Below are 14,678 nucleotides of genomic sequence, written 5' to 3' on the forward strand. Positions count from 1 at the left end.
AACTTTGATGAGCTCTCTTCGAATCCTATTTTGCATTAATGAGGATTTCACTCAGGGACTTCATTTGTGGCGGGTCAGGAGATTCTTTTTGTGGAAACTGATTCAATTAATCTCACGTTTGTGTGTGTCTATACAGGACGCCTAGGGTACTAGACAGGCACCTCTACTAAAGCTAAACACACACATGGTTCAGGTGCTCTCATTGGGTTAGTGTACTATGCAGTCCAGTCCCATTTCAAACAACATTTAACAATACACACAGACCTACCATGTGTTGTTGTGTACTGGAAACGGGAAGGCGAGAGGATGCTCCATGAGAGCAGCAAAGCAGGATCTCTCCACAACGCTAAACAGAGCACGAGGGAAGTTCGGCAGCTTTCATGCACGCCTACAAACAACATCCCTGGAAAGTTTGGGGACAGAAAGGGAGGCAGCCAAAGGACTTGTCCACACAGGGAAACTGACCAATTTAGCAATAATGGAATAAGATATAATGGCGGCTGTGATTGCAGAGCCTTTGCCCATTATCTTTGAAAACTCGTGGCGAACGGGGGAAGTCCCAGATGACTGGAAAAAGGCTAATGTAGTGCCAATCTTTAAAAAAGGGAAGAAGGAGGATCCTGGGAACTACAGGCCAGTCAGCCTCACCTCAGTCCCCAGAAAAATCATGAAGCAGGTCCTCGAAGAATCAATCCTGAAGCACTTACATGAGAGGAAAGTGATCAGGAATAGTCAGCATGGATTCACCAAGGGAAGGTCATGCCTGACTAATCTAATCGCCTTCTATGATGAGATTACTGGTTCTGTGCATGAAGGGAAAGCAGTGGATGTATTGTTTCTTGACTTTAGCAAAGCTTTTGACACGGTCTCCCACAGTATTCTTGTCAGCAAGTTAAAGAAGTATGGGCTGGATGAATGCACTATAAGGTGGGTAGAAAGTTGGCTAGATTGTCGGGCTCAACGGGTAGTGATCAATGGCTCCATGTCTAGTTGGCAGCCGGTATTAAGTGGAGTGCCCCAAGGGTCGGTCCAGGGGCCGGTTTTGTTCAATATCTTCATAAATGATCTGGAGGATGGTGTGGATTGCACTCTCAGCAAATTTGCGGATGATACTAAACTGCGAGGAGTGGTAGATACGCTGGAGGGCACGGATAGGATACAGAGGGACCTAGACAAATTGGAGGATTGGGCCAAAAGAAATCTGATGAGGTTCAATAAGGATAAGTGCAGGGTCCTGCACTTAGGACAGAAGAACCCAATGCACAGCTACAGACTAGCCGAATGGCTAGGCAGCAGTTCTGCGGAAAAGGACCTAGGGGTGACAGTGGACGAGAAGCTGGATATGAGTCAGCAGTGTGCCCTTGTTGCCAAGAAGGCCAATGGCATTTTGGGATGTATAAGTAGGGGCATAGCGAGCAGATTGAGGGACGTGATCGTCCCCCACTATTCGACATTGGTGAGGCCTCATCTGGAGTACTCTGTCCAGTTTTGGGCCCCACACTACAAGAAGGATGTGGATAAATTGGAGAGAGTCCAGCGAAGGGCAACAAAAATGATTAGGGGTCTAGAACACATGACTTATGAGGAGAGGCTGAGGGAACTGGGATTGTTTAGTCTATGGAAGAGAAGAATGAGGGGGGATTTGATAGCTGCTTTCAATTACCTGAGAGGTGGTTCCAGAGAGGATGGTTCTAGACTATTCTCAGTGGTAGAAGAGGACAGGACAAGGAGTAGGACAAGGGACAGGTCTCAAGTTGCAGTGGGGGAGGTTTAGGTTGGATATTAGGAAAAACTTTTTCACTAGGAGGGTGGTGAAACACTGGAATGCGTTACCTAGGGAGGTGGTAGAATCTCCTTCCTTAGAAGTTTTTAAGGTCAGGCTTGACAAAGCCCTGGCTGGGATGATTTAATTGGGGATTGGTCCTGCTTTGAGCAGGGGGCTGGACTAGATGACCTCCTGAGGTCCCTTCCAACCCTGATATTCTATGATTCTATGGTAGTTATTCTGGACTAGCTCCCCACATGGATGATCTATTCCAGAATAAAAGTAACTGCCTAATAAGTACTCCACAGAAAAGTAACTATTCTGGAATAAAGTCATTGTCCACACAGGGCCATATTCCAGAATTGCTATAATAGAACAGCTTATATTCCGTTATAGCTATGCCAGTCAATTTCCCTGTGACCAGACCTAATTTTGCAACACATTGACTCTCATGTGGTACTCTACAGCAAGCAGTAGCTCAGGGGTTCTCAAAGTGTGTGTTGCGACCCCGTTTTGATGGGGTCACCAGGGCAGAAAGCCCCAACCCGAAGCCCCAGCCAGCCCGCCTCTCTGCAGGCAGCTGCGGCCGCTGGTGGATGAAGTCCTAGCCAGCCTGCTGGTCCGTGGTGGGCTGCGATGGCTGGGGCCAGAAGCCCCAATCAGCCCGCCTCTCCACGAGCGGCTGCAGGGCCTGGGGGCTGAAGCCCCAGCCAGCCCGCTTCTCTGTGGGTGGCTGTAGAGGCTGAAGCCCCAGCCAGCCAGCCTGCCTTTATGCACGTAGATGCAGGGGCTGAGGGCTGAAGCCCCGGGTGGATGCAAGGTCTGAAGCCCCAGCCAGCTCACCTCTCCATGGGCGGGTGCAAGGGCTGGGGGCTGACGCACTGAAAAACAAATACAGGTCCCGTCTCATTGTTGAAGATGACTTCCATCTTTACCTCAGCCACACAGAGCCCCGCTTCAAGGATTTCTGTTCATCAATGCAAGCTCACGCCGCCCATTAGGTGCATATTTTTAATCTTTTACTACTAGATATAAAGATGGTCTTGTGATTGTATTGTGAATTAAAATATTTAGGGGCTACTTTTCATTCATATGGCCTTGTAATGCATTTTTTATTTTAAATACTAACTATTCTGATAACACAGGGCACTGGGGTTGTGCAGTAATTTTTCTTGTCAGAAGGGGATCGCTGTGCAATGAAGTTTGAGAAATGCTGTACTAGCCAGTAGTTGGCAGTATAATAATAATGCCCCTTGGGAATCTTCCTCGGTCTGGCAGAAATCCTTGTCCAGGGATATCTTAGGAAACATTTTTGCTCCTCTTCCTTGTGCTAGCCGGAGCAAGATTTAGCCCATTCTACATACCCCGCTGTCACACCAAGGTTTTCAATTCCCAGGGACAACCTGACAGAAAGGGTGAGCTTGATTTCTTAGTTTTATTGCACATATAACATAATAAAACTGCTGCTCTGTCTACTGTGTGCAATGTTACTAAATTAAAATATTGCATAAAGTGGAAGAAATATTTTACACTAACTAAATAAAGAGATAATTCATTTGGCTGTGAAAGAGTTAATAAGGAGCTAAATTACACACAGTGCGTGTTAAAGGTTAGAAGAATAATCAGTCATTCAAAAAACACTACATAAACATTTTTCCGGATGCAATTTTTAGTCCAAGGATACATTTCCCAGTAGAAATCAGCAGCTAAAAAGGAAATCATTTAGTCTCCATAAGTGCCAAATTGTATCCTGATTTTTCCTGGTCTGGCTCGACTTTCAAAACTAGTGGTTCAACTTCTGCAATCTTTCACCCAGTGACTATATAAACACATCTTTATAAAACAGACATAATCCTTGGGTGGGCCAATTTATGTTGGATTATGAAAATACTTAAAATACAAAATCGTATAATGACTGTTGTCCTTTTGGTTTGCACTAAATGGAAAAAAAAAATCCAGTTAACCCAGACAGTCCTCACTGCTTTCAAAAGTAATCTGCCACCGTCCTCAATTTCAATTATTCTAGTACCCTTCAAAGTTATTAAACACTACTGAATTTCACTGGTCTTGATTTTTAATGCTATCTAATGCAACACATACCTATTTTGAGCTAAAAAATGCATACTATATCTTTGGCAAATTGTCTGAATGTCAACATGGTCAGTTATCACACCACATGCCCATACACCGTACCACACAATTGGACTGAATTAAGTTATTATATACGCTGGCCAGAAAACCAGTTCTCACCCTTGAAAATATTTGGCTACTCTCCCCATTTGGTTAAAGGTTGCATAAACATTGGTTTTAAGAAGGACAAATCAATCTACATATAAAGCAAACAAATTCATTTAGAATTTATTGCACTCTCTCTGTGTATGTGTGTGTGTATATAAACTTTTTAAAAATTATCTATTACTGCACGTGCACATTTTCAGCCATTAACTAAGAAACCGTTTAAACTTTTATTCTTCGTGGAAAGGTTTTTTCGTTTCCCTCCTGAAACTCTAGAGTTTTTATAGGCAACTACAAAAGCCAGCATGCTAAAGCCAACAGTATCCTATCTTCAACACTTAGCATGTGGTGGAAGAGAACTTTCCTTTTCCTCCAACGTGAAAGAAGACATATTTCTAGTCTTTAGAGAGTAAAGAATAAATTATAGTGATAAGATCTGGAAAAGTCTGGTTGGAAGTTAAGAGATTTTCACATCTGTGTCTACACATCCATGCCTTGGGAATAATGTATCTCAAGTACCATTCACATAAAAATGTGAGAAAATGTTCCTCTCTTAAATGTAGCAAAAACATTCATTGTACTGATGGCTACAGTTTGACTAGCAGCTTAGTATTATGATCTGAGGTAATGACTTAAAACATTTTTTCCTCAAAGTTAAAATACTTCATATTCAATATGCGTGCATATAATATTACATAAAAATACACATACATAGACTCTACATTAACCACGGCACATTCACCAGTGCATTCGCCACTTTTGACACTGCATTAACTCAACTTTTAAGCTGGTGTAATTCATTTTATCACTATGCTACACTGGCGTAAGACTGGAGTAACAAAGTAGTGAATCAGCCTCATGATATCATAACACATCCTAGTATTTATATAGAGCCTGAGTAAAATCCCTTTAAGGTCAATGGTAGTCTTTCCATTGACTTTAGCAGATTTTGGATCGGGACCACAGTACCTTTCCAGCCAGATTCTCGTCTCAAACATACCACTGTTAATCCAGAGTTGCTTCACTGCCTTCAGTGAAATCAGAATCAGGCCATTTCATCTTTAGTGCTCTTTACACGTTAACTAATCATGGTCAAACTAAAGAGAGACTGAGAAAGATATGTACAACTAAATTTTTTGTAGTCATTTCTGAAAAATTATTGAGACTGTCTCAGTGTCAACCTTAGGCATGAGAATGTTTGTGAAAATCAGATACATAAATGTACTTGATATCTGCAAACATTTTTTTACTTATAGTACAAATACTCTACAGCAAAAATGTTATCCATTAACATGCAGATCATTCCATAAAAATTTCCACCATAGAAAATAAAAGCAACACCTCACCTTTAAAGTAAAAATATAATATTTCCTGGCCACTATAATACACTTTTCATTGGTTAGGAAGTACAATGCACGATCTACGCAGGATGCAAATTGTAGAATGAATTAATAACTCATGAAAATTAAAATGGAACAAAAGTGGAACATGGTGAAGGGTAAGTATATAAAACATGCACACACATTTTTTCCCAAATGTGAGCATTTAACCAGTATTCTGCATAAACCTATTTTTATGCACTTTGTCAAATGTTTTCTAGCGCTCCATTTAAACGGAGAAAATATACAGAAAACATTTAAAAAGCTAAATATATAAAAACTGCAACAGGCTAACTTTAAAAAAAAAAGGCGCAGAAAAGTCCGGCACCTCTTTGAACCATAAAAGAAAGGATGTTGTTTAAAAATCAAGAATTTCTGGTTGACATATTTTGCGTTCCTTTCTGATTTAAAACACTCTGCTTTGAAAGCTGGCATTATTTAAAAGTGAAGAAAGAAAAGGGAATTTGCCCCATTTCTCCCCAGTCCTCACTTTGCTATTGTCCCGTGTATCCATTTCCAGGAAGCCATATTCATTAGGGTTAATCTGCCTACTAAATGAATAAACAAAGGATTTCTCTGTCACTGAGAGGCCAGGTGAGGAGATATCATCTTCTAACACAGAAAGTTATCCGTACAAATATAGTGCAGGAAATTACCTGCTGCAATCCCACACCTGGGATCATTTGGCAAGCAGCTCAGAAATGTTGTGTAGACAACTGAAATCAAACTAATTATATTTTAAAAAAACAACAACCTGTAGATCCTTCACCATCAAAATGAAGGAGACTTTCAATATGACGCAGAAATACCTGAATGTCTTAGCTGGAATGTATACGGATGATCAGAAAGTACATTTGTATTAAAATCTTCTGGAGGTACCTTTCAAATATTATTGTTTCAAATATTATAACTGTTATTTCATACTTGTTTCCAGTAGAGCTCACCAATGCATAAGCAGCAGCATGTGAGAAGCACCAATGCGGTGTCACTGGAATGCACAGAGACAAAGTGAGATAAACAGGGATGGGCACAGTTATGCAGGGGTCTGAAGTCAAGGACAATGCTGTTGAATTTGATGTGATGGAGTGAGGGAGCCAATGGAGGGATTCAAAGTGGTGGGGACAGGGTGACATGGTCAGAGTAATGGGAAAGGAAGATGATCTTACAGCTGTGGTTTCTACAAATGAGGGTAGGGACCATTTTGAGTGACAGGGAGGCAAGAGAGGATGCGGTTATTCTAGTGATCAAGATGGGAGATGAGGGTGGGGCTCAGGAAAAGAGTTTGACCTGTAGGGACAGAAAGAAAAGTTCAGATCTTAGAAATGATGTGAAGGCACATGTGGCAGGATTTGAATGTGGCCAGGACGCATGGTATTCCCAAAGTTACGTAGCAAAAGGCTCTTTCCTTCCCTTCCTCAAATACAGGTTCTTTTACAAGTTCCTTATACAGCAAGTATGAGGAAATAAAATAAAATTGAGAATTTAAGCATCTCTTTGATCCTACTGCTTGAAAAATGTGTAAGAATATTTTATCCAGACATCTTTTTGCTATATGTGGACACTAAATGCTGAGTAATCATATAACCCTTATGGAGCCTAAGCACAACTGCAAAAGAAAATGTGGGATATAAAATCTAAACTAGTCACATTGGAAACTGAAAAGTTAGCTTGCGGTGCTGAAGAAGGAGAGAGAAGGGTGATCAAAGGCCACATTAGTCAGAGGGATACTGGGTATTTGTTTCTTACACCCAATTTTAAGATATAAAAGACAAATGATGATTACACATTTCCTAAATTAATAGATAAATGATTCCATAGGATACTTCATGACTCAGGGGAGTAGTAATAGGATATAGAAATGTGTAACTGCACTCCATTGGTTTATATCTAGCCCAAGTTGCTACTGACAAAGCCTCCAACGACTTCTAAATGACTAAAGTGAAATGAACTGAAATGAGCTGTAACCTACCGATACAGCTGGCTGTACTTGCCACAGTTCTTGGTATTCTCAGCTACAAGGACAAGGACAGAATCATCATGGAGACTGAACTAGTTGTGATCACTCATACCACAAGGTCAGGGATAGGGCACATTCCTGGGACAGCAAGAGGAACTTTGGACTGTCACTGCTTCATCTGTATTTTGTGGAATGAAGACTTCCTTTTTCGAGAGCAATTCTTGTCTTTTGAAATTTCAACATGGTAATCTGAAGAAATGGGACTAATTTCTGTTTAAAGCAGTCAAAATACATGGGAATGGGATTATATCAAGCCCCAAAGTCAAAAACCAGTATACTGTTTCTCAAATCTACATAATGTTTTTCTCTGCCAAACCTTTCCATGAAGAAAGGTTTGTGAATATATGTAACCAGCTCTCTTGATAGCGACTTCACATCAGAGGAGGCAGCTGTATGTCAGTTAATCCACGTAAAGATTGGAATATTTTTTCTAAGTAAACTAAATTTCTTTAAAGCCAACATCAGGGACAGAACACTCCGGTTTACTATTGTATTGTCCTACAACCATCTCTTTTTGGCCAAGTCGTATCCTTTTGGGCTGTCTGTTAGCCCTAACATGAAAGATACATCTATCTGAGATAAAGCATTGCATGGAAAGTATGAGAATCCAGTGGATTCCCAGTTACATGTTTCAGCATCCAAAATATGCAAGTTAAGCTAATTATTGAAGATTCACAGATCTAATGCCAGCTCATGGTTAATATATAATTGCTTTCCAGCAATGCACTGAAAACAGTAAGTCCAAGAATTCTATTTTTCATCACCAAATTGAAAAATACGTACATTGCATAACCCAGAGAATTCCATTCAGGCTTTATAGTCCGGCCCATTCCTTGAATCCTCGCAACAGGAATATATACATATACACGTACACATACACGCACAGAATAGAAGAAAATAGGCTTTAAAAAGTAAAAGTAGCAAAATATTTTACCCTTCCTTTATTTTCAAAATGACCATCAGAATGGCATATCTGATTATTTAATGTTACCAATAGGTGTTAAAAAGTTCCTCTACTGTAATGCAATGAATGTATTATGAAACAGGAAAAGGCAAGTGGCTGTAGTTTAGAAGCACAAAGGTGAGATAATGGCCTTCCACATCACTGAACTGTCTACTTCATTTAGCATAAAATGTTGCATCTGGAGATTTCAAACCATACAATCGTTTAAATATATATAGAATGTTAAAGTAAATGACAAACAGAGGAGTTGTCACCTTTCAGAAGCAGAAATTTAAAACCAAAGCATATGTTCTGCAGCTATATTGCAGAATTAAAAATATTTTTTATAACCTCATTTGTTTGCTGCCTCTGTTTTAAATGTAGTAGTGGCTGTATACAAATAAACCACATGCTCTTCAAATGATTCTCTGTACGCTTTGATCCAGCATTGACCAATAACTACAAAGGGCTGTATTTCTGCTCTTCTACAATACAGAGGTATTTAAGACAAAACAACTTTGGTGGATTTCCCCAGGCTGTTGGGATTGAAAAAGTTACCCTGAACTCTGACCTTTGAATTTAAGAACTGTGTGAGAGGATCTGACTGCAAGAGGGATTTTCAGATCTGCATCTAGAAACACAGCACCAGATCCAGTCAGCCCTACATTTGCATATCAGCCCACGGATATCACTGGAAGTTCCACATTACTGGTTTGCCACGTTGGGCCCAAAGTCAGGGCTTAAACCACATGTATGCCCATGCACCTACATCATTAAGCATTTTAGTAGCTACCACGTGTCTCATAAACATAACAACATAAAGATAAGAACATACGGTTAATATTGTATATGACCAACACACATTGCATCATTTGGAAGTAGACAGAAACTTCATGGCATGCTGACTGCCTCTCCATGAAGCCAGAAAAAAACGCTACTGAAAGCTGTGACTAGGCCAAGAGGCTGAATTTTATTTGCCTATCCACGGCAACGTGGGAGGGATTCTTCACAATCATGCTGGCAGAGATTTAAAAAAAGAAAAAAAATCCACCCCATCACTCTTTTATAGTTCAAATGTCCACTTCAGCTATCAGCTAGAGGGTGATCAGTTAAAAGACCCTGCTTCAACACACTACTAGAGTCCTGCTGAAAAGCAGTTCTGGAAGTGGACTGAATCTCACATTCACATCAAAACGATTTTCATAACTTAAGAATGTGTATTACTGTGCTAGCTCCCTTGTACTTCATATTCTTCATACCCTTATTGGGCCCCAATTCAGGAAAGCATTTACGCATGTGCTTTAAGCACTTTTTGTGAAAATGGATGCTTTCCTGAATCAGAGTTTCAGTGAGTACAGATTCTCTTTCCTCACAGGGCACGAAGGGACATCTTGTCTACAGTGTAACCTGATCTAGCCAGCAACAGATTTTCAAAGTTCCAGTTGCATGTTCCATTAGGGAGGGGGGGAAAAGGCGTAAGTGAAACTTTGCAATAAAATCATAAAATAGTGAACATCACTTGCAGTTTAGTTTATCTTATTGTGCATAAAACTTTAAACTATGCTTTCAACCTCTGTTTTTCTGAACATACCGTAGTTCACTATCACATTGGTTAAAAATAACAGAAAGCAAAGATGAAATCTAAATGATTTAAATGCATGCATATGTTCTTTTGTAAAATGCATAATGCATCTGCAATGTTTTTCTTCTTGTTTTGGACACAAATCAAGGGGGAAATGGTTCACTTATGATACAGTGAATTTTTTATCTAAGTTTTCTATGATAAAATGTATTTCCATGTCAGTATTTTACAGTATACTATATTTAAAAACTAAAAGGGAAAAAGTAAGCTTAAAAAAATAGAACATACGAGTGCTTAGAATCCTTTCTTATTCAAAGTGTTCTAGGGTAACTTTCATTTGAGTTCTAAAAAACAAACCCGGATGTCCTATATTCAGTCACTATGTCAGTCAGTCACTCACTCACAAATAAGTTTAGCAAAAGTATTTAAGTTTTTTTTAAAATAACTGATTTTAAAAAAATTCATAGCCAAATGGAATCACATTTCAACGGTTTGCAAATCATCTTGGGGATAAGAACCTGATGGTTAGGCCCCAAGATAGATCTTCTTCAGCAAATTGTCATGATGGCAAAAATCTAGTGAGGCTATTTTCCTCGACTGTTGATTATTTTGGTTTTTATTTCTTCAAATATCTGGTCACATACGTATTGTTCTGTCATTCTGGAGGCTTCTCCTCCTGGAGTTGGTATAGCTGTGAATTTTAATAGAGCTCTTTGCATGGCCATAATACTTTTCATTTTTTTAATTGAAAAATTCCACAAGTTCAGTAGTTTAATTTCCCACTCCCTGCTACGATAAATTAGAGGAAAGATAGGAAAAGCAATACTAAAGGCAGACTGTGCCATGAGCCTAACTTGGATCTTATGGGTACCTATTAGCAGCACCAAGCTAGTCCAAATTAAAGGTCTTCTACCCCCAAACCAACCAAGGGGCTCATCAGCTCTGTCCATGAGTTATCCAGATATACAGGCAGTTACACGTAGGCCTGGTCTACACTAGGAACGTAGGCTCATTTACCTATGTAGGTCAGGGAGCATGAACAATGCACACCTCAAAGCGGCGTGGTTCAGCTGACTGTGTAAACGGCACTAGGTCAACAGAAGAATTCTTCCATCAACCTAGCTACCGCCCCTTAGGGAGGTGGATTACCTACACTGAAGGGAGAATCCCTCCTGGTGGCTTGGGTAGTGTCTATGCTGAAGAACTGCAGCAACACATCTGCAGCAGTGCAGCTGTACTATTCCAAGTGTAGACATACCCCTAGCAATGACCAGCTGCATATGGGACAACAGCCCAGATAAGTGAGAGAGAGAGGAGAGAGAGAGAGGGAGGGAGAGGGAGTGTGTGTGTGCATGGACATCCCATTCTCCTAGAACTTGGAGTGTGAACCCATGGGAAAACACCTGTGCTGGATACGTCAGAAAGGCACATAAACCAAGTTCGCTTCCTACAAGCATGCTCCAGAATGCAGCCAGTGCAATAGTCAGCAGCAGGCTCCCCATTTTTCATGGTGACTCCAAGGAAAAAAAAAGGAGAAAAGACAAAAGGAGAAGTGGGAAATCTGTAATTTCAAAAGGGACGGGTCTGTACCCCATTTGACCTAGGGATGTGGGATTTGTAATGGGACTATCATAATCACAATGCTTATAAAATACACTTGGAAAGATTTTCATGTTGGTTTTGGGATATCCTACAAAAGGCTGCAGGAATCCATGTTAAAGCCTTAAGCTTAGGGCCAAAATCTAGCACGAACCATATGTTACTTAAACTGCCACCCCTTTGTTTTCCCTGTTCTTACTCCACTTCAAAGGGACCACTCCCAGCACAGTACCTAAAGCCCTGGTCTACTCTAGGACTTTAGGTCGAATTTAGCAACGTTAAATCGATTTAAACCTGCACCCGTCCACACAGTGAAGCCCTTTATTTCGACTTAAAGGGCTCTTAAAATCGATTTCCTTACTCCACCCCTGACAAGTGGATTAGCGCTTAAATCGACGTTCCCAGCTCGAATTTGGGGTACTGTGGACACAATTCGATGGTATTGGCCTCCGGGAGCTATCCCAGAGTGCTCCATTCTGACCGCTCTGGACAGCACTCTCAACTCAGATGCACTGGCCAGGTAGACAGGAAAAGAACCGCGAACTTTTGAATCTCATTTCCTGTTTGGCCAGCGTGGCAAGCTGCAGGTGACCATGCAGAGCTCATCAGCACAGGTGACCATGATGGAGTCCCAGAATCGCAAAAGAGCTCCAGCATGGACCGAACGGGAGGTACGGGATCTGATCGCTGTTTGGGGAGAGGAATCCGTGCTATCAGAACTCCGTTCCAGTTTTCGAAATGCCAAAACCTTTCTCAAAATCTCCCAGGGCATGAAGGACAGAGGCCATAACAGGGACCCGAAGCAGTGCCGCGTGAAACTGAAGGAGCTGAGGCAAGCCTACCAGAAAACCAGAGAGGCGAACAGCCGCTCTGGGTCAGAGCCCCAAACATGCTGCTTCTATGATGAGCTGCATGCCATTTTAGGGGGTTCAGCCACCACTACGCCAGCCGTGTTGTTTGACTCCTTCAATGGAGATGGAGGCAATACGGAAGCAGGTTTTGGGGACGAAGAAGATGATGAGGAGGAGGAGGTTGTAGATAGCTCACAGCAAGCAAGCGGAGAAACCGGTTTTCCCGACAGCCAGGAACTGTTTCTCACCCTAGACCTGGAGCCAGTACCCCCCGAACCCACCCAAGGCTGCCTCCTGGACCCAGCAGGCGGAGAAGGGACCTCTGGTGAGTGTACCTTTTAAAATGCTATACATGGTTTAAAAGCAAGCATGTGAAAGGATTACTTTGCCCTGGCATTTGCGGTTCTCCTAGATGTAGTCCTAAAGCCTTTGCAAAAGGTTTCTGGGGAGGGCAGTATTATCACTATTATCATTATTATCACTCCAGGCCAGTAACACATACTCGGGAATCACTGTAGAACAAAGCATTGCAGTGTATGTTTGCTGGCATTCAACCAAAATCCGTTCTTTCTCTCTCTGTGTTATCCTCAGGAGAGTGAGATATAATTCATGGTCACCTGGTTGAAATAGGGTGCTTTTCTTCAGGGTCACTCAGTATAGCCCATTCCTGCTGGGCTGTTTGCCTGTGGCTGAACAGAAATGTTCCCCGCTGTTAGCCACAGGGAGGGGGGAAGGTTGAGGGGGTAGTCACGCGGTGGGAGGAGGCAAAATGCGACCTTGTAACGAAAGCACATGTGCTATGTATGTAATGTTAACAGCAAGGTTTACCCTGAAAGAGTGTAGCGACTGTTTTATAAAATGTGTCTTTTTAAATACCGCTGTCCCTTTTTTTTTCTCCACCAGCTGGATGTGTTTCAATGATCACAGGATCTTCTCCTTCCCAGAGGCTAGTGAAGCTTAGAAAGAAAAAAAAACGCACTCGAGATGAAATGTTCTCCGAGCTAATGCTGTCCTCCCACACTGACAGAGCACAGACGAATGCGTGGAGGCAAATAATGTCAGAGTGCAGGAAAGCACAAAATGACCGGGAGGAGAGGTGGAGGGCTGAAGAGAGTAAGTGGCGGGCTGAAGAGAGTAAGTGGCGGGCTGAAGACAGGGCTGAAGCTCAAATGTGGCGGCAGCGTGATGAGAGGAGGCAGGATTCAATGCTGAGGCTGCTGCAGGACCAAACAAGAATGCTCCAGTGTATGGTTGAGCTGCAGCAAAGGCAGCTGGAGCACAGACTGCCACTGCTGCCCCTCTGTAACCAACCGCCCTCCTCCCCAAGTTCCATAGCCTCCACACCCAGACGCCCAAGAACGCGGTGGGGGGGCCTCCGGCCAACCAGCCACTCCACAACAGAGGATTGCCCAAAAAAAAGAAGGCTGTCATTCAATAAATTTTAAAGTTGTAAACTTTTAAAGTGCTGTGCTTAAAGTGCTGTGTGGCATTTTCCTTCCCTCCTCCACCACCCCTCCTGGGATACCTTGGTAGTCATCTCCCTATTTGTGTGATGAATGAATAACGAATGCATGACTGTGAAGCAGCAATGACTTTATTGCCTCTGCAATCGGTGATTAAAGGGAGGAGGGGAGGGTGGTTAGCTTACAGGGAAGTAGAGTGAACCAAGGGGCGGGGGGTTTCATCAAGGAGAAACAAACAGAACTTTCACACTGTAGCCTGGCCAGTCATGAAACTGGTTTTCAAAGCTTCTCTGATGCGTACCGCGCCCTCCTGAGCTCTTCTAACCGCCCTGGTGTCTGGCTGCGCGTAACCAGCAGCCAGGCGATTTGCCTCAATCTCCCACCCCGCCATAAACGTCTCCCCCTTACTCTCACAGATATTGTGGAGCACACAGCAAGCAGTAATAACAGTGGGAATATTGGTTTCGCTGAGGTCTAAGCGAGTCAATAAACTGCGCCAGCGCGCCTTTAAACGTCCAAATGCACATTCTACCACCATTCTGCACTTGCTCAGCCTGTAGTTGAACAGCTCCTGACCACTGTCCAGGCTGCCTGTGTACGGCTTCATGAGCCATGGCATTAAGGGGTAGGCTGGGTCCCCAAGGATACATATAGGCATTTCAACATCCCCAACAGTTATTTTCTGGTCTGGGAAGAAAGTCCCTTCCTGCAGCTTTTGAAACAGACCAGAGTTCCTGAAGATGCGAGCGTCATGCACCTTTCCCGGCCATCCCACGTTGATGTTGGTGAAACGTCCCTTGTGATCCACCAGAGCTTGCAGCACTATCGAAAAGTACCCCTTGCG

General features: G+C 42.3%; 2 protein-coding genes across 16 annotated transcripts in view; one reads left to right on the forward strand and one right to left on the reverse strand.

Moving 5' to 3' along the window:
- The window catches only part of BCAS3 (BCAS3 microtubule associated cell migration factor), a 500,928-nt gene that overhangs the window by 228,421 nt on the left and 257,829 nt on the right, over positions 1-14,678 (reverse strand). The window lies entirely within an intron of this gene.
- LOC140899616 (uncharacterized) lies at positions 11,776-13,886 on the forward strand. The gene is made up of 2 exons (XM_073315421.1): positions 11,776-12,696; positions 13,275-13,886. Exons 1-2 carry the CDS (start codon positions 12,114-12,116, stop codon positions 13,814-13,816), a joined length of 1,125 nt encoding a protein of 374 aa, XP_073171522.1. The 5' UTR covers positions 11,776-12,113; the 3' UTR covers positions 13,817-13,886.

This window comes from Lepidochelys kempii, chromosome 17 (assembly GCF_965140265.1).
Source record: "Lepidochelys kempii isolate rLepKem1 chromosome 17, rLepKem1.hap2, whole genome shotgun sequence".
In the NCBI taxonomy this organism is placed as follows: Eukaryota; Metazoa; Chordata; order Testudines; family Cheloniidae; genus Lepidochelys; species Lepidochelys kempii.